Source organism: Prionailurus bengalensis, chromosome C2 (assembly GCF_016509475.1).
Source record: "Prionailurus bengalensis isolate Pbe53 chromosome C2, Fcat_Pben_1.1_paternal_pri, whole genome shotgun sequence".
NCBI lineage: Eukaryota > Metazoa > Chordata > Mammalia > Carnivora > Felidae > Prionailurus > Prionailurus bengalensis.
Genome location: NC_057350.1, coordinates 28,995,106 through 29,022,074, shown reverse-complemented (window position 1 = coordinate 29,022,074; position 26,969 = coordinate 28,995,106). Strand labels below are relative to the sequence as shown.

General features: G+C 35.7%; 1 protein-coding gene across 3 annotated transcripts in view; it reads right to left on the bottom strand.

Annotated features, from left to right (window-relative positions):
- Window positions 1-26,969, bottom strand: part of SAMSN1 (SAM domain, SH3 domain and nuclear localization signals 1) — a 139,511-nt gene that overhangs the window by 29,547 nt on the left and 82,995 nt on the right. Inside the window, exon 1 of one of the 3 annotated variants that reach the window (XM_043593841.1) lies at window positions 20,442-20,590. The exons of the other annotated variants lie outside the window; for them this stretch is intronic. Coding sequence (XP_043449776.1) covers window positions 20,442-20,498 — 57 coding nt within the window. The 5' untranslated portion in view covers window positions 20,499-20,590. Of the gene's footprint in view, window positions 1-20,441; window positions 20,591-26,969 lie in introns of those variants that run through there. 3 annotated transcript variants of the gene reach the window in all.

Here is a 26,969-nt window from a genome sequence, read left to right as displayed (position 1 = left end):
ATGTATTGTCCTGCTTATAAACAATCTGAACACAGGGAAATCTGTTACTCTTATATACTTGAAACATTCTGATGGCCTATTGGAGCCTATGCCTGGGGCAATTTTGTAGCCTGCATCCAGCCTGTGTCCTGCCTATTAAATATTAATGAGGGTTACAGCATGATTTCCACCACTGGATAATGGGTCCTGTTGCCCAGGAGGGCACAGAACAGGCTCACTTCAGCATTTCTCAACACTATCTTCTGCCATTAAGTAATCAATAGTCACCACCTTTTAAAATTAATTCTCCCCTCATTATATCAATAAAGAGAAGCAGATTTAGAAGTAGTGGCTTAAGAAGTCTCCAGACTATTACTTTGGGTTTTGTCAGTCATCTCATTGTGAATCACTCGACAGCTTTAAGCCAGAGGAGTATAATATCAATCCACGATAAGACACCGTTAAGAAGCGAATCAAAGCATTTAAAATGCTGTTTTAAAATTTTCATTATTCTCTAGTCTAAAAGTTAGTGACTTTCTGAGGTGGTTTCATAATGTATAGGTTACGGCTTATGATGAAAGGGCTAATGCCTACTATGAGGTATGCACAACGAACAAATTTATAATTTGTCCTATTAAGTTTCTAACAAAAAGGTGAATCATGTGGAAGCAAGCTGGCTTCCCAGATAATAGTCCTTGATAAATGAGAATGTATTTGAATATCAATAATTTTGCATTATAATCATAATGGATTAGCTTAGCAAATATTATCTTGTGACAGAAGCTCCCATCAAGACAGAGCCGTTATATAAACGAATAGCTATCAATGGGAACAGTAACTTAAATAAAACTGCAATTCATGTTTCAGATAAGTCTTTGTTTCTGTTGACATTAGATAATATTTAGTTTTAATTCCACTCTTTCTCTATTTATGCAATTTTTCCTTCTGCAATTAGATATGCATTTGTAAAATGGCACAACATTTATGGAGGGTAATTTGGCAAAACTAACAAAATGACATATATATTTGCCCTTTGACCCAGGAATTCCATATACCAGAGTATACCAGAGATACTCTTAGCTATAAACTGATTTACACGTCCGCATTCATTGTAAAATTTCTATATTATAAAAAAGCTGTAAACCCTAATGTTCATCAAGATAGGTTGAATAATTTATGGTAAATCCAAACAATAAAACAATGCAACTGTAGAAAGTTAAAATGTATCTCTTTATACTGCTATGGAATGATCTCCAGGATATAGTGTAAGTGAAAAAAGCCAAATGTATGTAGAGAAAAATGTACGTAGCAGGCTGCCACTTATCTAAGGATTTAAATATATGCTTAAGTTTTAATACAGGCAAATACATATTTTCTTTCTTAGAGAAATGGGGCAAAATGAATATACCTTGTTTTGTAGATTTGACTTTAAAACCATGTAACTTTTACATATTTTTAGCAGAAGTAAATAAAATAAAATAAAAACAATCCTGAGGTGGGGGGGGGCACCTGGGTGGCTCAGTCAGTTAAGTGTCAGACTCTTGATTTTAGGTCAGGTTGTGATCTCATAGTTCCTATGAGTTCAAGCCCCTCATCAGGCTCTGCACTGGCGGTACGGAGCCTGCTTGGGATTCTGTCTCCCTCTCTCTCTCTGCCCCTCCCCTACTTGTGTTCTCTCTCTCTCTCTCTTTATCTCTCTCTTTCAAAAATAAGTGAAAAAGGGGCGCCTGGGTGGCACAGTCGGTTAAGCGTCCGACTTCAGCCAGGTCACGATCTCGCGGTCCGGGAGTTCGAGCCCCGCGTCAGGCTCTGGGCGGATGGCTCAGAGCCTGGAGCTTGTTTCCGATTCTGTGTCTTCCTCTCTCTCTGCCCTTCCCCCGTTCATGCTCTGTCTCTCTCTGTCCCAAAAATAAATAAAAAACGTTGAAAAAAAATTAAAAAAAAAATAAGTGAATAAACATAAAAACAAAAACAAAAACAAAATTTTGCCTGGGTGACTCAGTCCTTTGAACATCTGACTCGATTTTGGCTCAGGTCATGATGTCACGAATGGGCTCCCCGCTAACAATGTGGAAACTGCTTAGGATTCTCTCTCTCCTTCTCTCTCTGCCCTTCTGCTCACACGCAGGCTCTCCCTCTCTCTCTCTCACACACAAAATAAGTAAACTTTCAAAAGATCAAATAAAAAATAAAAACAATCCCTAAAAATTTCAAATAAAAATGAAACAAATGAACCTAATTGTATGTTGAATTGGTGGCTTAGAGAGAATTCTTTTAAGTGATTTTTAAGAACAGTAATTTGACTGTCCAAAGAAAAGAAAACAATGACAAATGAAATGTTAACCCATTTTCAGTAATCATATTGTTATTAATACTATCAGTATATATAAATACATATGTTGAGGGACAATGAAAATAAGTAATGATGTTAATGACATTTGCAATTAAGATTCTCAGTCAAAATTCTCATAGTGATCATAGCATAAAACAATAAGCTTTCAAAGCCTACTATAGCTAAGTCAAAACAACACAGGGGCCATTCTAAAGATATTCTCACTGCGATAGATTGTATCCAAAGATGGGATAATTTTCGTATCAATGGGAATAATAAGTGAATATTGAAATATATCAAAGTTCATGAGTTCATAATGATACCAAAAGAAAAAAAAAAACAGTGGCCACATTTGGAAACATTACAGTTATATTATGAAAACTGGCAAATAAAGGGAAATACTTAAATATTTAATCTGCTTTTCATGTATGAAATATATTTCAGAGTAAATAGTTTATGAAAAAAGTTTATCTTTGTGTGTGTGTATTCTAGCTAATCAATTAAGAATGGTGAAATTATGGAATTACTGAAACCCCTGAGGAAATAATGGATCCCAGCAATAATACTCAATAGCTCCTAGAATTTCAAAAAGAAAGAACCAGAGTATGTGTTTCATAATAGTAGCACCTAATCCCACTAGTGAAGAACCTAGTAAATAAATAAACAAAAGCACTCACACCAAACTTCTGTATGTAACTACCAGATTACATAAAATACAGAGACAAGGGAGCATCTTAAATGACATCAAAAAGATGCAGTGAATCAGAAAAATCTAGACAATGAGAAAATCTACAGGACAAATAGCCTGGTTTCTTCAGCTAATCGATAGAAAGAAGGAACACATTGATTAATAACCTCTAAGAATTGTATGATCAAATATAGCCCATGGATCTTGTTTAGATATAGATTAAATAAACCACTATAACAAAAACAGCCAGGATAAAACTGAGGACACTTTTTAAATAACTAGCTATTTGATGATATTGAGAAAATACTGTTATTTAGTTGTAATTCAAGGTAACCTAGTGAGAATATGAAATGTATGAGAATATGAGAATAAAGTGTATGAGAATAAATAAAAAATATGACTGGTCATTATTTAATGATTAACCAGGTGATAGATACATGAGGTAGATTGTAGTAACCTCTTTTTACATATTCTTGAAGCTTTCCCTAGGAAAATGTTAGGCTAAAAGAAAAAGAGAGAGAGAGATGCACCTATAAAATATCTAAAAAATAATTTACAAAGAGTTAATCACGTGTGGGGGCAGAGAGGTTCATGGGAAACTGTACTTCCCTCTCAATTTTGCTGAAAATCTAAAATTACTCTACAAAATAGTCTTTTAAAAAAAGTTGATGGTCACATAACTTTCTAAGGAAACAATTTGTAAAAATATCATCAATATTTCTTAGCTCATAGTTGTTTGGAAGTATAGACATATTTAAGGAGAAAATAAAGTTTTGCTTTCCAAGTTTATTTTAGAACAACCAACTTTCTGACGTTGAGGCACGTTATTAGATTGACTTTTGAATACTATCTGCAATTACATGAAGCAGATTACTTTCTTCCACTTAGTCTACTTGGTTTCCACCTAAAAGGGCTGAGCAAGTGTCATTTGGTGTGTTTGAACATGTGTGTGTGTGTCCCTACCCATGCAATGAATAATATAAAAGAACTTAAGAGGATTCATTTTTTTTTTTAGTCAAAATTTTTCTCTAGTTTTGTTTAACAATTCTAATGACTACAGAATGTCATTACATGATATACAGCTGACAGGGTTCTTGGAAATGATCTAATCCTTCTCAGTGAGGAAACTTATGGGAACAAGAACTTGCAAAAATAAGTTCCTTCTTTTTCAATTCTTCACACTGATGTGCTCTCAACTATGACATTCCATTCTAAAGTTTTGATATTGTCTTCCATTTTCAAAGAAACTTGCTATCTAAACAGGGTGGAAATTTGGAAAGTTAGCTTGATAGAGCAAATGGAACTAAATAGAATTCTTAGAACAATGGCGAGCCTAAATTTATCAACATGAAGGACAACTGGCGGTGGCGGGGGGCGGGGAGGGGGTCTCTTTTTGGAAATGTGAATCAACTTTTTGGCCAAGGCCAAGAGAACTTGACCCTTATTTTCATTTCTTAACCAGCCATCAACTTTCGGGGTATTTAAGTAAAATCTTATCTCCAGCCGTTTGGGTAAGGAACTGGTGGAAAAGTTTCACAGTCTATTTCAAAGAAAAAATTTGCATATCTGACTCAGACATCCGCAGTATTTTGAAATGTACTGGCAAATTAAAAATTACACACACTCTGCCAATGCGTTCTCACATCTTCTAAATACTGCACATAAAGCAATGGTTAGTAATATGCTCTTGAAGATCAGAATTGTTTCAGCATGCACTTGTGTGAATATTTTCCAATAATACTATGCTAAATCTCAATAAGCTTTTCAGCCTTTATCCAAAGGCATTCGAGGATTTGATTGTCCTAACTTAATTAAGGTGCTGAGATCTTTTGAAGAGTGCGAAACAAATTTAACTCACTTAGAATAACCTGTTAGGATTGCTTCAGTGTTAAATAATTACACTATCATGTGGTGCCAATGGAAGATGGTTGTGTGGAGTGTCAGGGGGCTGCAAACTAAAAGACTGCCTGAGCTGTGAAACATAACCTTCAACACTAACATTTTAACCTTGAGTAAAGGCCACCCAATGTTCAAACATATATCAATGCTCTAAATGTTATTAATGTAGATCTGGGCTCTTGAAACAAAAGTTAGTTTACTTGATCTTTCTGGTTCAGTGTCTTTTCTGTCAACTGCAAAATATCTAAAGGAAATGCAGATTCTGACTCCGCTTTAGTGTTTTAAAGTTGTGTCAAAATTTCCATGTGAAACTTCACTTTCAAAAGTCGATGTGCACCAGAGATGTTTTCTGCAAATTGAAACTGCCTTAAAGAAAATTACCCAAATGAAAGAAACTAGAATTAAAAAAAAATCAATGCAGAATGATCCATTACCTGTAAAATGGTTATTCATATCAGCCTATTTAATGTAACAAAACAAGTTTTGAGAGTAAAAAAGACTCAGATATTTAAAATTCTCAATTGTACCTCTGCATGATTTATTACTGTATGTTATGATTTACATTACATCCACATATTGTAAGTCATGCTGCAGTTGTAAGAACTGAATGGAAATTAAGATAGTCTATTTTAGTTGAAAAGAGTTTTTAAAATAAATAACATCGATAGGTCTTAAATATCTTTTTTCAGGTAAAAAGCATAATGTGGCAAAAGTTCAGTCACGTGATATCACCAATTCTTACAAAATCCTGTAGAATAAAAAGGAGATGAAAAACTTTGTAAAATGTGACCATGATCAGACTACCCTGAACTGTTCAGCTTCTTGTTTTCCCTATTGTACAGCTTCTGCTTGGCTCGCTCACTCCTAGACTATTGTTATATATAGTACACTGTCTATTCCTTCATTCTCTCTTTCTCCAACTACTAAACCCATTAACAAATACACTAAACGGTCCCTCTTGATCCTCCTGGAATTGTTTCATTATACCACTGCTTCCTTGAAATCTTCAAGAATTTCTCCAGGGAACCCACATTCATAGCTGCTCTAGGCCGTAGTGGCTTCTCTGCCTGCCTTCGTGCTGGAAGGCAGATGTACCAACCAAGGGCTCTTTCTGCTTGTATCCAGTTGCCCCTGAGGATCTGCTTTGATTTTGCCTTCTGAGCCATCTCCCTGCGCTCTTGGAAACTTGTATTTGCTCACTTTGGGAACTTTGGCCATATAATGGCCAATATACCACACATGCAGTCTTTCAGCCTCCACATCTGGTCAATTCTTTCTTGAAATCTCTGTTTTAGGCATTTATTTTCATTACTGCTGGTCAAATATGTGCTGATAGCCTCATTCCTGAGCCAACCCACTAACATTCAGCTTCTTAGTCCCCAAACTCTTGCTTTTCCAATCCTCTAACACCACACCATTGAACTAATTTTCCAAAAATACCTGTTCTTATCATTTGGTTCCTCTCAAAGTGTAAAGCTTACTCCATATTGTTATGATGGTTACTGAGAATTTGCTCCATGCCGAGAGATTTATCTACAGTTATCTCATTAAATAAACACAATCACCCTCTGCGGTCAGTATAGATTTCTCCAGTTTACAGATGAGCAAAACTGAGTCTCATAGGGTTTAAGTAGCTCTTCCTTAGGCGATAAAATAAAGCTCAAACTCAGCATGATGCACATCCATGGTTCCCCATGGTATCAGGTAATGGTAGTCAGTCGTATTCGGCAGAACTGACAGTTCTTGCTGGTCGCTGTGGACACATTCACTTTTGCTTCTAAGCTGTCGCTTATGCTGTTTTTTGTTGTTTTTGTTGTTTTTCCAAGGAACGTTCTTCCTCTTTTTTTTTTTTTCCTCCCACTCTGATCCAGTCCATTCTTCAAGGGCAGGACCCAGGCCCATTTTCCCTATGAGATCACATGCCAATGCCTCCTCAGTTTAGCACGCAGTGGTTGTTCCTGCTCTACTATGGCTCTTAAGTGCTATATAATACCTCTGCAGAAAAGTCCTACTGCCGTGAGGCGTGGGAAAACCACAGCAGATAACATCCTACATTCCTCTTCAGGGTAAATGCCTCAAAACCATATATTTCATGGTTAACACAAAAGCAAATTATAAGCTGGTCATGTTATAGTCACAGAAGATGATTTGCTGATGTTTAATTAAAGACTGTAATTCAACATAAATATATTATGCAGTTCAACACAAATAAATTAAGTGGCTTCTATGGCTAAACTTTATAGTTGGGGTCAGACTGTCTGCAGGAATAAGACAAGAATCTATCCTGGAGGAATTTACACTCCATTGGTGCCATCAACCAAATAACTTCAATCTGTAAGAGTTAAATAGAATCATATTCAAACGAATGGTATACAAATATAGAAGCAGTTCCTTAAAGCAGATTATATTTATTCACAAAATAAATGAACTTAATAATGTATAATAGATGTCAACCTGGAAACTTATATTCATCCACTAACGAATACTAATTGGCACCACTCAGTACATGAAAGGCATTTTGTACACATATGTCTATACCTATGTTATTTATAGTCAGTCTAAAGAAAGGCAAATTAAAATGATGAGAAATTTTTAAATTAGCTGAAATCAACACAATTTGAATTTGCCTCAAAAATTATTTACCCTGAGAGATTATGTGGTTGCTGACTGAGGGACTCTTTAAAAATCTCCAAATCCAAAGATGGTGATTGCTAAAATGATGACAAAGAAACAAAAAGGTGATGGGCCACACACTATATATTGAATGGAGTACTGGATAACAAAAGTGTGTCTAACATAATTATTTCCTGAACTCTTCAAGGGTTGTTTCTAGTGAACATAGTAATTTTGGTCATTATAAGTGTGTATTCGGTACAAGGATATTTCACTGGGATTTTTCCATTGTCTGGAAGGACTTTCTCTCAAAACCAAAATTGGCAATAAGTTTTCAATTCTTGCACCAGCACAGTTTGTTTAAAGCTTCACAAAAAGCTGTGTTGAGATGAGTGAGAAGAGTTCTGAAACCACGTTCAGGCTTAGAGTTAAAGAGATAAGGATTAACTGTGTCAACAATGGTTACAGAAGATACTATGTGTTTTAGGGAAGACAGTGGGGAGAGGGATAGGAATTATAGGTAATAACAAGTTTGATGTATTTACCATCCTTACTCTCAATAACTTTCCTGAGCATTTCTTATTACTAATTTTGTTTTCTAAGTACCTTGAAAGTGAGAAGGTGGTAACAGAGATAGATGATTTACATTTCCAGTTATAAAAATATGTATTATCTTTCCATAAATTTATAATTTGTTTTCTATTGTATGAATATTAGATTTTTTCTACTTACAACCAACTATTAAGTATTTTAACTGTTTGCACATAATTATCAGCCATTTTCATCCTATAACTAAACTCCAAAAACAAATAAATACCTGTGCAAAAAAATATATAAATAACTGTATAAATAATCTTCCTGTGTAGGATCTGGTTAACAAGAGAGGATAATAGTGAATATGAATATGATGGTGAAAGAAGGCAACAGTTATTTAGGAGAAGAATAATTTAAAAAAAATTTTTTTTTCAACGTTTATTTATTTTTGGGACAGAGAGAGACAGAGCATGAATGGGTGAGGGGCAGAGAGAGAGGGAGACACAGAATCGGAAACAGGCTCCAGGCTCTGAGCCATCAGGCCAGAGCCCGACGCGGGGCTCGAACTCCCGGACCGCGAGATCGTGACCTGGCTGAAGTCAGACGCTTAACCGACTGCGCCACCCAGGCGCCCCAAGAATAATTTTCAAGTACTAATCATAACAGGCCTTCCTAAATTGACCATAATCTTAAGTAGCAAAATTCTGGTTTTCTGAAAAAATACCTGATTCTTCTATTCTACCTTTTTTTTTTTTTAAAGTTTATTTATTTATTTTGAGAGAGAGAGAGAGAGTAGGGGCTTGCAGAGAGGGAGAGAGAATCCCAAGCAGGCTCCACACTGTCAGTGCAGAGCCCCACACGGAGCTTGAATTCACGAACTGTGAGACCATGACCTGAGCTGAAACCAAGAGTGGGCCATTTTTTTTTTTTAATTTTTTTTTTCAACATTTATTTATTTTTGGGACAGAGAGAGACAGAGCATGATCGGGGGAGGGGCAGAGAGAGAGGGAGACACAGAATTGGAAACAGGCTCCAGGCTCCGAGCCATCAGCCCAGAGCCTGACGCGGGGCTCGAACTCATGGGCGGCGAGATCGTGACCTGGCTGAAGTCGGACGCTTAACCGACTGCACCACCCAGGTGCCCCAAGAGTGGGCCATTTAACCGACTCTGCCACCCAGGTGCCCCTTCTATTTTACCTTTTAATGAAATTATATCATATGCATTTTGCATAGTTTCGTTAATCTAAAAGACAAACTATTAAAAATATAAAAGAGAAATTATGTCTTCATTTTTATCAAAGGGATTTAAAAAAGAATAAGAGTAACTTACTTAAACTGAGCATTCTCTTTCTGGATCTTAGACTTATTTTTTTTTTTCTTTTCGATAATCAGAGAGAGGAAAAAAGTCTTGAAAGTGCTTCATTAGCTGACACATGGTGAAAGAATATACTTTTAAGTCTATTATGATACTTTTTAACAGACTTAATAATTAAATTTTGACTAATCTTTAGGTTCCTGAACAATTTCCTACCATATTTACCAATCAGATGTTTATACCACTAAATTCGGTTACTCCAGTTTAAAAAATAAAATCATCACGAAGAAGCAAATACCCATTGTTTGGGAATAAAGGTTAAATAAAGGAATGCAAATTAAGTCAGGGAAACAGAATCCATTATAAACTTCCTCGTCAAATTTTCTGGAACAAAACCTGTTACTCTCATTCGTCTTCAATGTCCTCTGCATTCACGTGGCCTCTGGGTACATAATAACCTTTCTAAAGGTCTCCTCAAGGGATATTTTAGTCATGCAGTGATCTCCTTGAACACAAGTAATGACAAACAATAAGCTAATTCTCAAAAAGTTTTTTTTTAAGTCATTTTTACTACTTTTAAATGAGTGTGTTTGATGCATGATTTTGGTCCCCCTGATTAATGGTCACCGCCGGCCCAGCTTCTGGAGTTGTAATGTTTCCGCGAGCTTCCCTCCAGCAGAGCTCGACCATTAATCCAATGGCATATGTCAGCTCAGCAGAGCAAGGTCACTCTTCTGCTTCAAGGGGAACCTTTTTAGAAATAATAAAACTGACAGAAAGTTCTTTTTTGCATGCTTTATGCCACCTGAGGTTGAGTGCTGCAGTTAATATCATAAAGCTTATAAACATTCCCATCTCGGGCAGCACCCGCTGCCACTATGGTTAGGAATTTAAACGTTTTTTCCTTAGTAAGAACAGACATGTTTATGCGGGGCAAATATACAGTATGTAATCCCAAACAGGGAAAGAATGGGTGGGAAAAAACAGTAGTAAGTTCATGCTAGGATATTTGGAAGAGATGTTAGGGTTCTATAACTTCCTTATTATCAATTACATTCTCTTTTCAGCAAATTTGGGTTTGGCTATATAAAGATTTCAGTGTATTGAGGGGTCGATAGTGATGTTGAATGTAATAGTCGTGCTAGAAATGAACTCGGTTTATGATAATACTTAAACTTACAATATCATGTCTGACAACTGTAGAACATTTACCTTGGAAGGAATTTTCTTTCCAAAATTACAACCTTGCTGTAATTATTTGTTTTATATAGGTAATGGCTGCTTTAAAATTGATAAATAATTAGAGTGAGATATTTGCAATCTTAAAGTAAGTTGAAACACAGAGGGCCTGAGAAAAGATGATGCCTATATATAATAACTAGTAACATAAGGAATACATACCCATAAGCAGTATAAAATTTATATATTTAATTACTCATTTTATGACTTTTCCTTATTAAAAAAATCAATGCTGCACAACTGTAACCATATGAAATATTCAGAAAAAAACTTCTAGAAAAAATATCTAGATTAATGCCATGTCACTATATATATTATAAAATAGAATTTACTGCCAGGTAAACCTGCTTTAAATCTTATCTCAGGAACTTAAAGTATTAAATTTAGGGAAAGTATAGAAAGGAAACATCCTTATTTATATTGAGTTGTCTTCACTGTATGTATGTAGAGAAAAAGTGGTAACTCAGGCTCATCCATGCTAGGAAACCAGTTCCTTGGCCAGGTCTCCATGTCTAATGTCAGGCCCTCACTTTATCAGGTAGAGAAACTTTATTTTTCAAGCTTTCTGAAATAAACAATCTCTGAGAGACTGACTCATAAGCTAAACTAAAAAGGTAGCAAAAATAGCAATACCAAGTATTGATGAGGTATGAGAAATTCAACTGTCAGGAAAAATGCATATTCTTGTTGACTTAGCAAAGAATGTTCTCCCCTGGAGGAAACACTGTATGAGACACAAGATCACTGCTCACAGTTTGTTTCATCTGTGTAGTAAAAGCCACAGTAACTGGGCGGCATAAAGGGCTAGAGGCACGCACGAAGCTACATGACCTGAATTGCATCTCTTACCTAAGTGAGCAAGTCTGCTGAGCCAAATGGAACATTTGCTTCGGCTGATGGATGTTGTTCTGCAGACGCAGTGGCACATTTCTGCTGTCCCACTCCTTTCTAGTCTTCCAGCAAAGCAAGCCCCTTTATTAATGCTTTTCTTTTCAGACACGTTAAATCACAATATTTGATTATCGTTTTTGTTTCATTACATTCTGATTCCAACAATGGTTACTTTGCTTTATGTGGGTGTTACCCAGATCTTTCTCAATGACCCATTTGTAAACTATGTCCTGGGGTAGAATCCTTCTTTAGGTGACTAATATTATCCATTAGTCATTCCACACTCATTGTACACACATTGAGACATCACAGTTATGTTCTATAGGATGAGTGTTCTTGGCCATAGCCCAAGTGTAATAGGAAGCACATGGAGTCTGAAAGTCAGACAGACTGAGTTTAGGCCTCCTCGTTCCCCAACAAAAACTCCAGGGGTGCAAATATGCATAATAAACATCCCCTGTTCTTGATGGTGACTATGGTTGGGAGAGCATAGTGGAATAAACTCTTAATAATAGTTAAGAGAAACAGTGGAGGTTGGAACAAGCACTGAGAAAACAGAACAGAAGGCGAGGTTATTAATGAAACATGTACTATGTGCTAGAGAATTTACATATGGTAATTAATTAAATCCTCACATCAATCAGATGTGACATGCTTTAATATACACTTCTCCAGATAAGCACACCGAGACTCAAAAGGGGTTTAATAAAATGTGCAATGTCCCCTGGTTAGGAAATATAAAAATAGAACCTCAAAACCAAGTCTCTATGACTATTTAATGTTTACTTATTTTTGAAAGAGAAAGACAGAGCATGAACGGGAGAGGGGCAGAGAGAGAGGGAGACACAGAATCCGAAGCAGATTCCAGGCTCTGAGCCGTCAGCACAGAGCCTGACGCAGGCCTAGAACTCACAAACTGGGATATCATGACCTGAGCCGAAGTTGCATGTTTAACCAACTGAGCTACCCAGGCACCCCTTATGTGACTTTAGTTCATCTTCCCTACTGCTCTGCCAGAATGCCCTCTGACACATTGCCATGGGCTAATTAGAGGCTTTGTTGCGGGCTTAACTGTCTGGCTAGACAGATGAATTTAGTATGTAGCCAGAAAGTCACTGGCCAAAGGGGTAGAGCAGATGTTTTACTTTTATTAGTTTCCAAATGTTTCTTAATAGGGGCCTAGTGGGATGTTGCAGACATGAGTTTAGATGGAAAGAAAGAACAAGGAAAAAGACTGGAGAGTGTGGGTAAAAGGGAGCCACTGTAGTGAGGTCAGGGTGGCTGGCTGAATGAGGGTACTGGTCAACTGGAAGTGAAGAGGGGTAGAAGGCAATTGGAAAGAAGGAAGCAGCTGAAAATCAAATCTTCACTTTTAATTAGTAGAACTTTATGGGCTATGTTGTGAATGGAACGTGTATTCCAGACCTAATCCCTCGTACCTCAGAATGTGACTGCATTTGGAGATAGGACCTTTACAAAGGAAATTAAGTAGAAATAGGGCTGTTCTGGTAGGCTACCATCCAATCCTCTGGCATCCTTTTAAGCAGATGAGATTTGGACACATAGAAACACCAGGGATATCCATGGACGGAGGAATGAGCAAGTGAAAAGGAGCAAGCGTGGCCATCTGCAAGCCAGTGAGAGAGGCCCGGGGAGCAGATCCTTCCCTCATGACTCTCAGAGTAAGACAAACCTGCAGACACCCCGATCTTGGACTTCCAACCTCCAGAGTTGTGAGACGATATATTTCTGTTTTTGAAGTCACTCAGCCTGTGGTATTTTGTTATGGTCACCCTACCAAACCACTAGAGGCGAGATCCAGACTTCTAAGCTCATCATGTGAGGCAAGAAAGGAGACATAGCCAGCTGTGTTGACAAATGACCCTCTCTATGTATAGAAGAATCACTTCGTCTACCACTAGAGACAGCTTAAAAACCTCTTCTATTCTTATTAATCAATTCTTAATGTAGGACATTTTTGTTCTCTAAGAAGCTAATTATGAATGTCTTGTTTCTAAAAGTTCACCTAAATTCTTAACACTAGAAAGAAAGAGAAATGGATCAGTTTGGTAATGCTAAATTTGGAAACTTAGATATGTAGAGTATGGACTTAATTCCATTAGAAAAAAACAAAACAAAACACAATCTTGAGGGATAATGAAGCCATTTGTCTCCAAAGCAAGGCAAGAAAAGATTAAAGAGATGTGTCTCATTCAACTGATTTGTAACAAATCCAGTGCTTTGGTAGTCAAAGTAGTGACTTGTTGCTCTTCCTATAGGATATAATATCCAAATTTCCAAAGAAAGAGAGGCTACATTTTTATCATTCTCTCAGCCATTTGTCTCCTGAACTTTCTGTATACTGTCTGGACACTGTTTTTCTCCAAGGAGAGCCAACCTAGCTGGCCCCCAATTTTTTGCTACTTGCTTGCAACACAATTTGATTATAGGTTCAAAGCCTACAAAATGGGGAGGCTAGAATGAATTAGTGTTTTGGAGAAAAGTTTTCAAGGCAAAATTATTTAACTCTTTCGATTGAACATGACGAAATGAACAAATTAGTTCATCTCTTCTGATTGAAGTGCCCTAGAAATGAAAATTAAGGTCAACAGAAAATTGTATTTTGAAGAAAGAGGCAGAAAATTTTGGGACGTGGCACATCAATTTGGGGATGAATTTCTGGTGGCTACGACAGAGAAACATGGGCATTTCTCCTAGAATTGTGGGCACCAGTTAGAAGCAATAACAGTGTAGGGCAGTGGCAACCCTTCTGTTTATTATCTTTTGGTCACATGTGGTGTGGTTAAGTTTCCTGTGCATATTCCAATGGATGCAATATGTACAAATATATCCCAAATTCAGCATCTCCTCAACATCTACCCTGCCTGCTGCTCCCCTCGTGTGAGCCATCACCATCTCTTGCCTAGTTTCTGTAAAGCCTCCTAACCAGTCTCTTCTCCCTACTATGTCCAAATCTTTCAGTGTATTCAAAACACAAAAGACAGAATAACCCCACTAAAATGTTATCCAGAACGTTTTCTCACAATCTTTCAATACTAGCTCAAATCCTTATAATGACCTGGAAGCCCTCTGTGATCCTGCTGTTTGTGAACACTCTTCCCCTTATGCATTCTGTTCCACTGTTTCTCAAAACACTTGGGATGCTCCTGCCTCAAGGTTTTTAGACTCTATCTCTCTTCTGCCTGGAATACAACTTCCTCAGTCAAACTCGTGGTCAGCTCCTTCATTTCCTTCAGGTCCTTTTTCAAATTCCCATCCTCACCAAATCTTTCCTGGTGCCTTCCTTGTATCCTTCCTTCCCTTTTCAGCACTCATCATTACCTAGCATACTATATATTTAACATATTTATCTCGTTTATTGTATGAGGACAAGGATCTTTGTTTTATTCACCACTATATTCTGCACATATGGTGTATATTGTCTCTAGCAAGCACTCAATAGATATTCGTTGTATTGAAGAATGAATGAATGAATGAATGGGTAAATGGATTAATAAATTACCTACGTCTTTTGAACAGGTTAGTAGAAAAAATGTCTCCAGATGGGGTAACTAAAAATTCGTGATGCTCAGGCACATCCTATATTAGGTAATCAAAATATTTGAAGGTGGAATCCAATCATTAGTATTTCTTAAAGTTCTTCAGTGATTCAAATGTGCAACCTAGGTTGAGAACCATGGATGTGAACATCATTTCTAAACTCTGAAGTGTTCACAGGACTCCTAGGTATCTTGTTACAATATATATTCTGATGTAATAGGTTTGGGGTAGGCCAGAGAATCAGCACTTCTAACAAACTCCTAGAATGCCAAAGCTGCTAGTCTGTATGAACACATTGAGTAGCAAGCACTTAGATCCATGTTCAACTCAGCCTTGGTGGCCCTGTAAAACCCTCTAACAGGATTTCTACTCCATTTTCACCTGAATTATTTTGTTTTAGTTTGGGATCATAATCTATTTTAACTATTTCTTGGAAAACAAATGTGACATAAATACTTAGTAAATATATAATTGAAGAGCACCTTTTGGGAGATTTGGGGGGGGTGGAGAGAAATAATAACCAAAAGCAAATATATATATATATATATATATATATATATATATTTACACCCATCATTTTTAAATGGGAAAAGTGAATTTAAAATATTACCTACATTGTATATCACATATCTTATTTGGGATCACATTGTTTGAAAATCCAAACATTCAACTGAATTCATCTAAATTAAAGTCCAAAATTATACACCAGATGAAGAAGCAAAAAGAAGTAATGGGGGGAAATCCACAGGTTTCGAAGAAGAAACTGTCCCATATAATCTTGAAAAAGTTTTTTTACTAGCAATGTTACCTTGAATGAAATATTTCATATCTGCAGAACTGTTTTCTTTCCTGTAACTTGGGAGAAGAATGCCATAAGCCCCTTGTGTAAGTGCCTGGCCTCAAGTAAACATCTGTACATGTCAACATTTCTTCCCTTTTCTTATACCTGGTTAGGTAAGAGTTAAAATGTATTTTAGCAGTCTTGATAGGAAAAGCAGCGAAGAAAGCTCTTTAATGCCACAACTACGTGTCATCCTTGTCTAGGAGCATAAATTCGCACAGCGGGCAGTGCAGTGAAAACAGCTCATAATCAACTCATCACCTCTCATCATTGCTAGGATCAGATGCAAATGGGAAAGAATGCCACTTCAGTCATTGCTAGTGAAAATTAGCTTCTGTGACACTAATGGTGTCTCATTTAGTATGTACTTTAGATTTAAAAATATGGTAAAAAAAAAAGGCTATTTCCAGAACTGCCATTATTCCAGTGTTTCCCTTTAAAATAACTGTGGTATTTGAATCTTCTTTACTTAAAACATCCTGAGTTAAAATTTATTAACAGATCATTAATCCCAGATGAATAAAGGCCAAGTTATCCTAATTATAGTTGAAAAGTTTCATTTGTCTATTCCTTTCCTGATTTTGAAGTTTCTACCATATTCCCTGACCTGGAACAAAGGTCTATGGTTATGTAATGGTGGGCCTCTCTAGAGAGTCTGGCAAAGCATTTGCTATATTGGAGTCCTTAAAATAAAACTTAAAAGTAAGTTACAGTTTACATTTACACACATACACATAAACTTTCTTATGTGCACGCTAGCAGACTTAGTGCCAACAATAATGAAAGTACACTGCACTAAAGAGTATTTATTCCTGAACCAGGATACATAGAGTAGACTCAAGAGACTCCATTCACTTTACAAATATTTATTAGGGCCTACTACATCAAAGGTGCTATGCTAGGTGCAGGAGGGAGATCCGTGGTTTTACTTATCTCAGTTTTAGGCCGTTATTTTTTTTTTGACAATTTGAACATGTGAATATTTACAAAGTTATTGTGGTTTTACAATTTTAAGCATTGACAGTTGAGTGGACACCTGGAGGGATTTTATTGGTGGAAGTCTTATACCTAATCAGAGACAGGAACGGGGGATCTCCAACTTCTTTCCAACTTGCAGAGGCTCTTAAGCATATGTTCTCCCTGGTTTTCATAAAATTTAGCTGGTAATTAAGACAGAAATAGAAGAAATATCTACAGTCCCTATTCTCATAATGGCAGCATAATAAGAACAGGAGTACTGGAAATTGACATATCACACACTTTTCTTTTTCATCCGAGTATGTGTCCCTCTCAAGTTAATTAACCGTCTCTATGCCTTCTTATCCGTGCAGCTAAATAAGAGTGATTCTCTCACAGACTTGTTAGAAATATTAAATAAATTAATGTACAAAACTTAAGAACCACAGCAACTAGTATATAATATACTCACAATAAATATGGAAAACTAAAATAAAACATTTCAGATAGAGAAACAATCACAGAAAGTTATGTTCTAAAAATTAAGCATTTATAGAGTGTAATGAGATCATATATTATCTACTCCGAATCCTAGATATGCTCAAAATTTTAAAAAATCACTAGCAGCAGTGGGCAGTAGTGATGAGAAGGCAAAAACAGACTTCAAAAAAGAAAGTACAGTACTTTGCATGTATGTTAAACAAGGCTATTTTTGAAAGATTAATCTAAATATATAACACTTAAGCACTATTCATCAAATTTCCGTGTTAATTTGAAATTTGCCTATATACACCATATAGAGTTCTGAAACACAAATTAAACTTGTTGGAATTCATTAACATTCCAGTATACATAATGGGTTTCTTTGGTAATAACTCTCCGAAGCTTTTCCAGTTTCCTTCTTGGAGTATCTCTGGTCTCACTCTCTTAGCCTCCACTATGAATCTCTTATAACCACTATGAATACTATTGGTCCTATTTATGAGCTGTCTGAAGGAAAAATCTCATACCAAAAATGGAGATACAGGAATAAAAGCTGAAAATGATGACACATTAATGATAAAATTAAAGATAGTAAAACTGAATTTTAATGTGTGCTTTCATTTTTTTTTTTTTTTGAGTCATGGACATGTCTATTGGTAAGTCTTCTGAATTTAAGAAAATAATAAATTATTACATATATAGATTTATAAAATCTATCGCTAAATTTTTATATCCATGAATACTTGGAACTTTCTCACAATTGTAAGATCTATTTAAAAATACTAATAACAAAGTCCTTCTCCATTGATATCCTTTTCAAATAAACAGTTACCTAATTTTTTATTTGAGGGAACCTTAGTTATAATATGCATTCACCATTTGAATTGTGTACTAGGTCACCTGAACTATAACCCACAGGAGTTAACATGAACTAGATACTGCAATAATAGTTCCCTCATTTTCAATGCTATCGCTCTTTATTTCAACATTCACAATACAAAGCAAGCAAATCTCTCTCAGACATTCTGAAAGACTATCGTACAAGGAGTATACCTTTAGGGGTCAGGAGAGGCAAGCTATTGTTTGGTATGTACTTAATTAGCTTAGACTGTTATTCCCCATATTTCAGACAGATTTCTTGATGGTTCTGTTCTATTTTTCTAGACACAGATCCTCTGGTCCCTTCCAGTAGATGAAGGAATTTGCACTCTTCATTCTATTAGCCATTTGTTTGTAGAGATCATCATAACATCCATTTCTACCATCTCTTAGGGATTCTGTTGGTTTTCCATAAAATACACAAAAATTATCCAGTAAAACAAATAAATGTGAATTAAAGAGGAGTTGTTTCTAAGACATAATTACAATAACTGGAAAAATATTACCTCAATATAAAAAGAAAGGCTTTTATTGACCCAAAATGTATGAAAAACACACTTGTACATATACACTCACATATCTCTAGATTTGTATAGAATGAAACCACTCATCTAAAGATAATGGGACTTCATTCACAACATAAGTTAATATGTTTCCAATGTGACTACTCTCTGTGATATGTTTTATTCCTATATATATAGAGAGAGAGTATCAGATATATTTTTGTAAATGAGTAAAGTCAGTAGGATGAACAATACCAACTTATATTTCAATAGTTTCTTCAATTAAGGGAAATGATGATAGACTAAACTATTATTTTGAAAATAGTTCACTGACATAATTATGATAGTAACTCACTACATAATGCAGTCCTTGTGAGATACTTTAACTTCAGAATTTAAATACCTAAAGGAAAAGTACCAATTCATATTAACTTTTATGATCCCCTTAGAACCTACTATTGTCAACTCAATATTAGTTGCATTTAATTGAGTAAATTCTATATACGATCAATCTTAAATATAAAAGTAAATGATGCTTTTAGAATTTTTTTTCACTATTTGGGAAACATGCCTTTGAATTTTTATTATATTAGGGGAAAAGATAGATATCATGATATATTATCCAGCTGTATTTTTAACTGAAGATCCCTGACTTATTTTTTAAAGATTGGAAATCATTTATTTATTAGTTTCCTTCAGACAGGTTGTATAGTAACTTGCAAAGACTTATAAAACATTGACCACTGTTCGATGCCTCATCAATCCAGAAGTTCGCAATCAATTCCCAACTCCTTTCTCTCAGAACAAGTGCCAAGCAAATACAGACCAATAATAGATAATAAGTCAGTCCTTTAAAAAGACATCTGAACTCAGTTATAGCTCATTCACAGATAGATTAAAAATGTTATTTATCTAAGGAACTCAAGAAATGTAAACATATTGGAGAAAACCTTTGACACCAGTACTTCATGGTTTCTTTCACATGATTAATGAAACTAATTTAGAGTTCTACAATAGAATCTAAACTTTGTTATCTCATGCTGTACTTTTTGGTAAGTGGCAATTATTGTCAAGACAAAGGATAGCATAATGTTCCAAATAGAAACAATTAGGCAAATCTATCAATATATGGAGTTTTGGTGCTTCCTAAAATATAACCCAATCCACTCTCTAGTATAATGTTAGTTCAAGCAAGAGTGGGAAACATAATCTTTTCAACAAGCTATCATATTTTAATACAAAAAAAATGAAAAAAATCAAATGCTCAGCCAAATCCTCTCTATTTACAATCTTCTCATAATATGAGAGCTGAACCCATAAGGGATAAATTGCATTCAGTTAAATAGACATTGACAAATTTATAGTCATGAAAAATGTTCAAGAATATTTCATAATATCCACCTTTCAAGCAGAGACCACCAATTGATTTCCACGAACTTGGATCTGAGCTCCAACTTCAGTTACAAATGTAAATGATCAAATATACACTATAAGGTAAAATTACAGAAACAATAATTGTCATGTATTACTTAACCTCTAAGTTTTCAACTCATTGTTTTTCACACCTGCCACGAGGCCTTTGACCCTAGGGTTGAATTAATTTATAACTGACAGCTAAGAACAATGTGTGTGTGTGTGTGTGTGTGTGTGTGTGTGTGTATTCTAGTGTATTCTAGTGTATTCTATTAAATGGTTTGGTTTTATTTAACTGTGTATAGTTACCTTACCTTTGGTTTTTGATGTTTCTCCTTCTCTGAAGCATTGGATGGTTTTCTCTTCAACATTTTCAATTCAGACTACTCCAAGTGAGTGCACTTCCTGTTGTTACAGAAACAACTGAAGGCTGTCAGCAGTGTGCGTCTATGATGTACAGCAGATAAGTTTGAGCCCAGTGACCTGCCACTTCCTCCTTTTTGGTCAGGATATGACCTCACAACTACATGGGTAAAGGTTTTTGGTTTTTTTTAATGGTAATTCTTTGGTAACTCTTTAATGTTCTGTATTTGCTATAGTCTGAGGTACATTCCTAAATCTCACACTTCCACATGCCTTTAGGCATAAAACTATATGATAGAGAATATTATCTCATTTATTTATCTCCCATAAAACTATATGAAAGAGAATATTCATGATAGTTTTATACTTCTAAGTAAACTTTGTTATAAGATGAAATAAACTAGACTTTATGAAATACTAATCCTGCTTAAAGTGTATATGCATATACTCAAAAGTAGAGCATGGATGAAATTAATATAAATAGGAATGTGACTTCAGAATTAATTGATTATGCATATTGTTACTTTTTAAACACATTACTATGTTGTAAAGCCTTGATTAATGTGAAAATCAGTTAAACAGAACCCTGAATTAACCAGATGTCTTTCTGCTACAAACAATAATGCTATATCCTGATAACTGCTATTCCAGGGATGGTCCAATGGATCAATGGTACATTCACATGAAGCATCCAGTGTCTCAATTTAATAGACCTGGAATAGGGCTAACATGGCTTAGAAAGACTTTTCTCATCAAAATAAATGGTGTAATATTTTTACTATAGTGTCAAAACCAAGATACCCAGAAAGTAAAAGCAAGAAGTTCAAGCTTTCTTGTTGATGAGGGATTTACCAAAGGGAGCCTTGTGGAATGTCTAAAATTCCAGTTCTAGTAAAACAGGCTTGTTAAAATCAACCTAGCTTTCCATTTATAAAACTCCGGGGTTGAAAAGCAATGGTGCCATATTCTTAATTAGCAGCTTCTCTAGGTAAAAATCAGCTGACTCTATTTCTCAGTCTTCCCTCATATCTCTGAGCCCCTCCCCCCGAGGCCCAGTTCTAAGTATTCAAATTTCATTAATCATTTAACAAATATTAAATTAAACGTTGTGTGCTGTTTGACAGTATATCATACCTCTTGATTAGCTTAAAATTATTTATGTCCTATAATAGAATTAAAGAAATACACTTAAGGTTATGATTAATATGCTTCTTCCATGAGATATTAAGAGCACAATTCTATCTTTAGGAGTTATCAGACTGGCATTTTCAAAATAACAGTGAGGACTCTGAGGTTGGGTAATTCCCTAGAAGTATGGCTTAGGTGAAGGCAGTGACCTAAGTGTATTTTCATTTCATCTTTTCAGGAATTGAAAGTCATAACAATATATTCCTTAACAGAAACATTTGCCTCACTTTTTTTACCTGTGAATAGAAGTTTAATTCAGTTGTGGAGTTCAATCAACAATATGAGAATGATAATATTTTCACTTACTACAGTAATAGAGTTTTAGTGAGAGTAAAAGCGAATACCAATAAAGAGCATACTTATCATATGATTTAACATTTAAATACTGTTTTATGTCAAGAAACGTTTGTGGACCTTGAAGTATGAGATTTCAAATTATACTTCTACAGTGATAACTAAAGACTAGAGAACACTCACATTCATGGTGACATACATGAGCTCTACTATATGCAGTTTTAAAAAGTGTTACACTCAAGTAATTTGATAAAAACTCAATTTATGATCTCTAGGCACTTTACCATCATTAACACTATCAGAAATATTTTAAAATGTAAGTAAAACAGGAATATTTTCTTTCAGAATTACAAATGGGAGAAGCAATTTTCTCTTTCTTTTTTAAAAAGTTTATTGATTTATTTTGAGAGTCAGAGAGTGAGCTGGGGAAGGGCAGAGAGAGAGAGAGAATCTCAAGCAGGCTCCACACTGTCAGCACAGAGCCTGATGTGGGGCTTGAACTCATGAACTGGGAGATCATGACCTAAGCTAAAATCTAGAGTCAGACGCCTAACCAACTGAGTCACCCAGGTGCCCTGAGAAGCAATTTTCTAACCTCTAGTACTCAGGAAAACTGTTTTCTGCAGATTAAAAACATCTCAAGTCCTATCATAGTCTGTTAAACAACTTGTTCCTCAAAATATCTCAGGTGGTAAGGTAGCAAATTTTTTTTATCAATTATCTACTATGTTTTGGAATTCTGGGGCCACCAAGACATTTAATTAGTGACCAGAATGACCCAGAAAATTCAAAAGTCAAAGGTGAAATAAGAATGGGGTAAAGAGTAACTCTTGAGCACATCTAACTCCCTATCATGATTAAACCACTAAGCCACATGTTGCTTAAGACTTGTTCTGAAGCAGGGAAATTGCAAAACAGCAGTCTGGGTGCTTTGTTTTTACAAATTACCTTAATGGTCTTAGAAGCCAGGCAGGGCAAAGCAAGGTTGGGACTTTGTGACATACATATTACTATTTCTGCGTCATAGGTTGTGTCAAAATTTTAGAGAAACTGCAATCAAATAACGGTTATTGGGATGTAGATGTTATGAGAAAACAGAGTGCGACTATAAAGAGTTGTTTCGGTAGTTCAACAAATATTTATTGGTGGATTGCTACAACATGAATTATCAAATTCAAATCAGAAAAGAATAGGTAAAAGAAAATGTGGTCTGATGCCTTTCATTCTGATATCTTGATTGCCTGATGGCCTCTGTCTCTTTGTTCCCTGTCATCAGGTTGAAGACTGAAATTTGTAATGTTTGGATTAATCCTAGTCTATACTTTAAAGACACATATATTTTTTTCAATGGAAGGAGGGTTTTCAAATCTTTTAAAATGGAACAATAATCCCCACACCCCCTTAATGTGTACACCTCCAACATGTGGACTCAGTCACAGTAAATCTAAAGCTTCCATGTGTTACTGGGGCAACCATGACCGAAAGCGATTTAAGTAACTATAACCTAAAATACTCCTGACTATACCTCGAATATATTGTTGGAGGGGGACAACAGGGAAACATCTAAGAACTTGAAAAATAAGAGAAGTGAGATTGTTACCATGAAGTACAACTCTGAAGTTCATATTTAATGTAAGATAGAATCCTTATCTTATAGAAAAAATGGATTGTATTCCATGCAGATCTACAGACTTTAGTCACTTACGATAAAGAAAAGAAGGAGTCAATCATAAAAACACATTAAACTTGATAGTTCTGCTTTTCTTTCTGGCTCCTTGGAGCAGGTTTCTCTTTACAGATGGGGAAGAAAAGTTTATAGAAAGAAGCCCAGTGGGGCTGCTCTGTTCTTGCCTGTTTATGGCTTGCTAGAAGTGGAGATCCTACACTATCATACAAATTCCAACTCTACACAGGATTTCTTGAAGCAAACACACATATCGATCTGATGATGTTCTTGCAGATCTTTACTCAATAATTTGGTTGGTAGTTTCAAAGTCATATAGCCATATACAACATATTGGCGTTGACTTATTCTTACAATATGATGGATAAAACACCTCCTTGTTTACACTCGGGTGTTTATAGAGAAATCGTGATATGGATATTCCCTCATACCTACAGTGGGGATGAAGGGGAGGGGCGGCTGGCGAGAATGGTGGATTTTCTGTGAATCTTCTACATTTCTTAGCTCTCTGAGGTCATTTACCAGGGTCTCTGGAGTCCCTATTTACTAACCCTTTTCTGTAAGGGACCCACCCCCTTCCCTAAGCTCTTGAAATCCCTTCTAATGTCTTTCTAATTGAAAAGTCTTACAGTGGCTTTTCTGCTTTTCCCAGTGACTTGCTTTATGGAATGATGAAGAGTTTTTGAGGAGATACTTGAAAGAAGAGAAAATTCTGATCCTACTAACAGCACGTGTTAAGAAGCTATAGCAGTTTGTTTTTCTCAGGAAGGCCTGAAATTAAGCATATGTATCCCAAGGATTAATTTTCTTCCAAGAACCCATATGGAATCCATATGAGAAATTCACATTTCACCTATTAATTTCTCCTTGTGATATGATGCCCTGACTGAGTTTTATTACAGAGTTCTCATACCTTCATTAACAGTGATGGGGGTGATGGCCAAACCACTTAGAAGGTGGGAGGAAGTCTTAATTTATTTTGCCCCATATAGAGAAAGAAGTGTAACAGAGGCAAATATTTGGTAGTACCCACTCAAGCCCCTGGGTTCAAGAAAGAGAGCTTCAGTAAACCTCGAGCATCTTAATTCTCTAACAAGATAATCCATCATGAGGAGATGGATGCATCAAGCAATTTTAGCTGGATTTCATATTTTTTATGAAACTACTATTTTTTTTATTTTTTCTAACTACTTTCTATTTTTTATTTTTTATTTTTTATTTATTTTTTTTTTAATTTTTTTTTCAACGTTTATTTATTTTTGGGACAGAGAGAGCCAGAGCATGAACGGGGGAGGGGCAAAGAGAGAGGGAGACACAGAATCGGAAACAGGCTCCAGGCTCTGAGCCATCAGCCCAGAGCCTGACGCGGGGCTCGAACTCCCGGACCGCGAGATCGTGACCTGGCTGAAGTCGGACGCTTAACCGACTGCGCCACCCAGGCGCCCCTCTATTTTTTATTTTTAGATTTTTTCTAACTACTTCTCTTTATTTTATTTTTGTTTTGAGCTCAAAGAGTAACCTTTAAATGATGAGTGAATTCCTTGGGTAGGTCTTCCCACAGGAGGCAAATGTATTGTTCATATGGACATCAAATACCTGAGACACTGCAGTCGTATTTCTTAGTAGAAGTTAATGAATTGCTATGCTGATTGATCAGAGTATGTCCCAAAAAAGGATCCACTCTTGGTATGCTCAAACATTATCCTTCTGAGATAGGAGAGCAGCTGGTCAGGCCCTAGAGATCCTGGGAAGTCTCTTGAGAGAGAGCCTGGGCCTGCAACATTATTTCATATTTTAAATTTCCCACAAGATAATTGAGAATCTTATCTCATTATCTCGGTTGTAGAAGAAATAGAGGAATGAGATAAACAAAAAGGATCAATGATCTAAGATGAGTGGGGAACGTAAAGAATCATACAGTAAGAAACTCTCTTGAAAGAGACAAAGAACTTAGATTATATCCGTGCATGGCAAGATGTTGGAAAACAACATAAAAGAAGACTTAGTAAGCAAAAAGTGAGGTGTACCAGTTCCAAAGTGACAAAAATACTTAGGGAAGCTTAGTTTGAGATAAGTGCAAACTATTCAGATTATTCGATAGATTATAAATATATACTAAGTAGTCACCATTAGTAATGGTAAAATAAAATTTCATCTATTTATGATTCAAAGTTATAATAAATACTCATAGAGTAATCTTAGTTTCAAAGTTAAAAATAATGAGTATCAGTTTTGAGTGATTATACAGCTGCCATTATGCTGAGTACTTCAGTCATATTTTCCATGTAATCCTCAGAAAATCTCCATAAACTGCTCTAACGTTGTCAACCTCAACTTCCAGGTGAAGTTAGATTTGGTGTCCAGTTTGCCTAGCTGGAAGTGGTGGGATCAGGATTTAAACCAAAGCCTAAGCTCATAACCATAATTCTCTATCATAGTTATGCATTGGCATATTTAAAGACTTGCCGTAAAATGGGAGTGATTTCTTTGGGGATTAGGTTCCAAATGGTAAAGGATGTGAAGAAGGTAAGGCTGAGTGGGAGACAGTGTTTCAATCATTATGTTTATAAAATAATTTAAAATCAGTAATTGTGCAACCCATCTAGAACCCTCTTTAATTAAGACAGCACCACAGGGATACCTGCTACCACGTCATTTTCCTTCTCCAACCCAAGCTACCTTGTTTGTGACTCTAAGAATAGTTAAGAGCCCCTCAATGCTATCTTTACTAATAATTTCACACGTGTAAAAATCAAGGTAGGAGTACAAATTAGACTCATCCATACTTTATGGAATTACCTATATTCTGAAGTACCCCAAAGATGACTTTTGATACTTTTCATCTATAAACTCATGCTATCTGTGAAGATACTACCAGGAGCACATTTTTTTTCCTCCTCGATCTGGAGCAACAGCTCCCAAATTTATGTTTCTAAAATTTATGTATTATTCTCTTAATCTTTGACTCTTAATTTCACCAGTTTCTGCTTGCTTCAAGGTCACATCTAAATTATTGTCATGATTTTCACATTTCTATAATACTTTTCCCTTCAACACACCTAAACACCATTTGAAATTCTGTAAAAATTAAAAAACCAAAAAACAAAAAAAAACCAGAAGCTTCCCTGTCTACTTCCAGAATTTCTAGTAGTTCTTTTCCTGACTCCCTCTAGTATTGAAAGCATTTTTCTTATTGTGTACATTCATGTTTTTCTGTGATAGGCCCAAACTTATTTGAGTATTAGACATTACCTGCTGATTCCTATTTTTATCCTTGAGGATTTTGTACTCTTTCACACCCCAACTCCCTTAT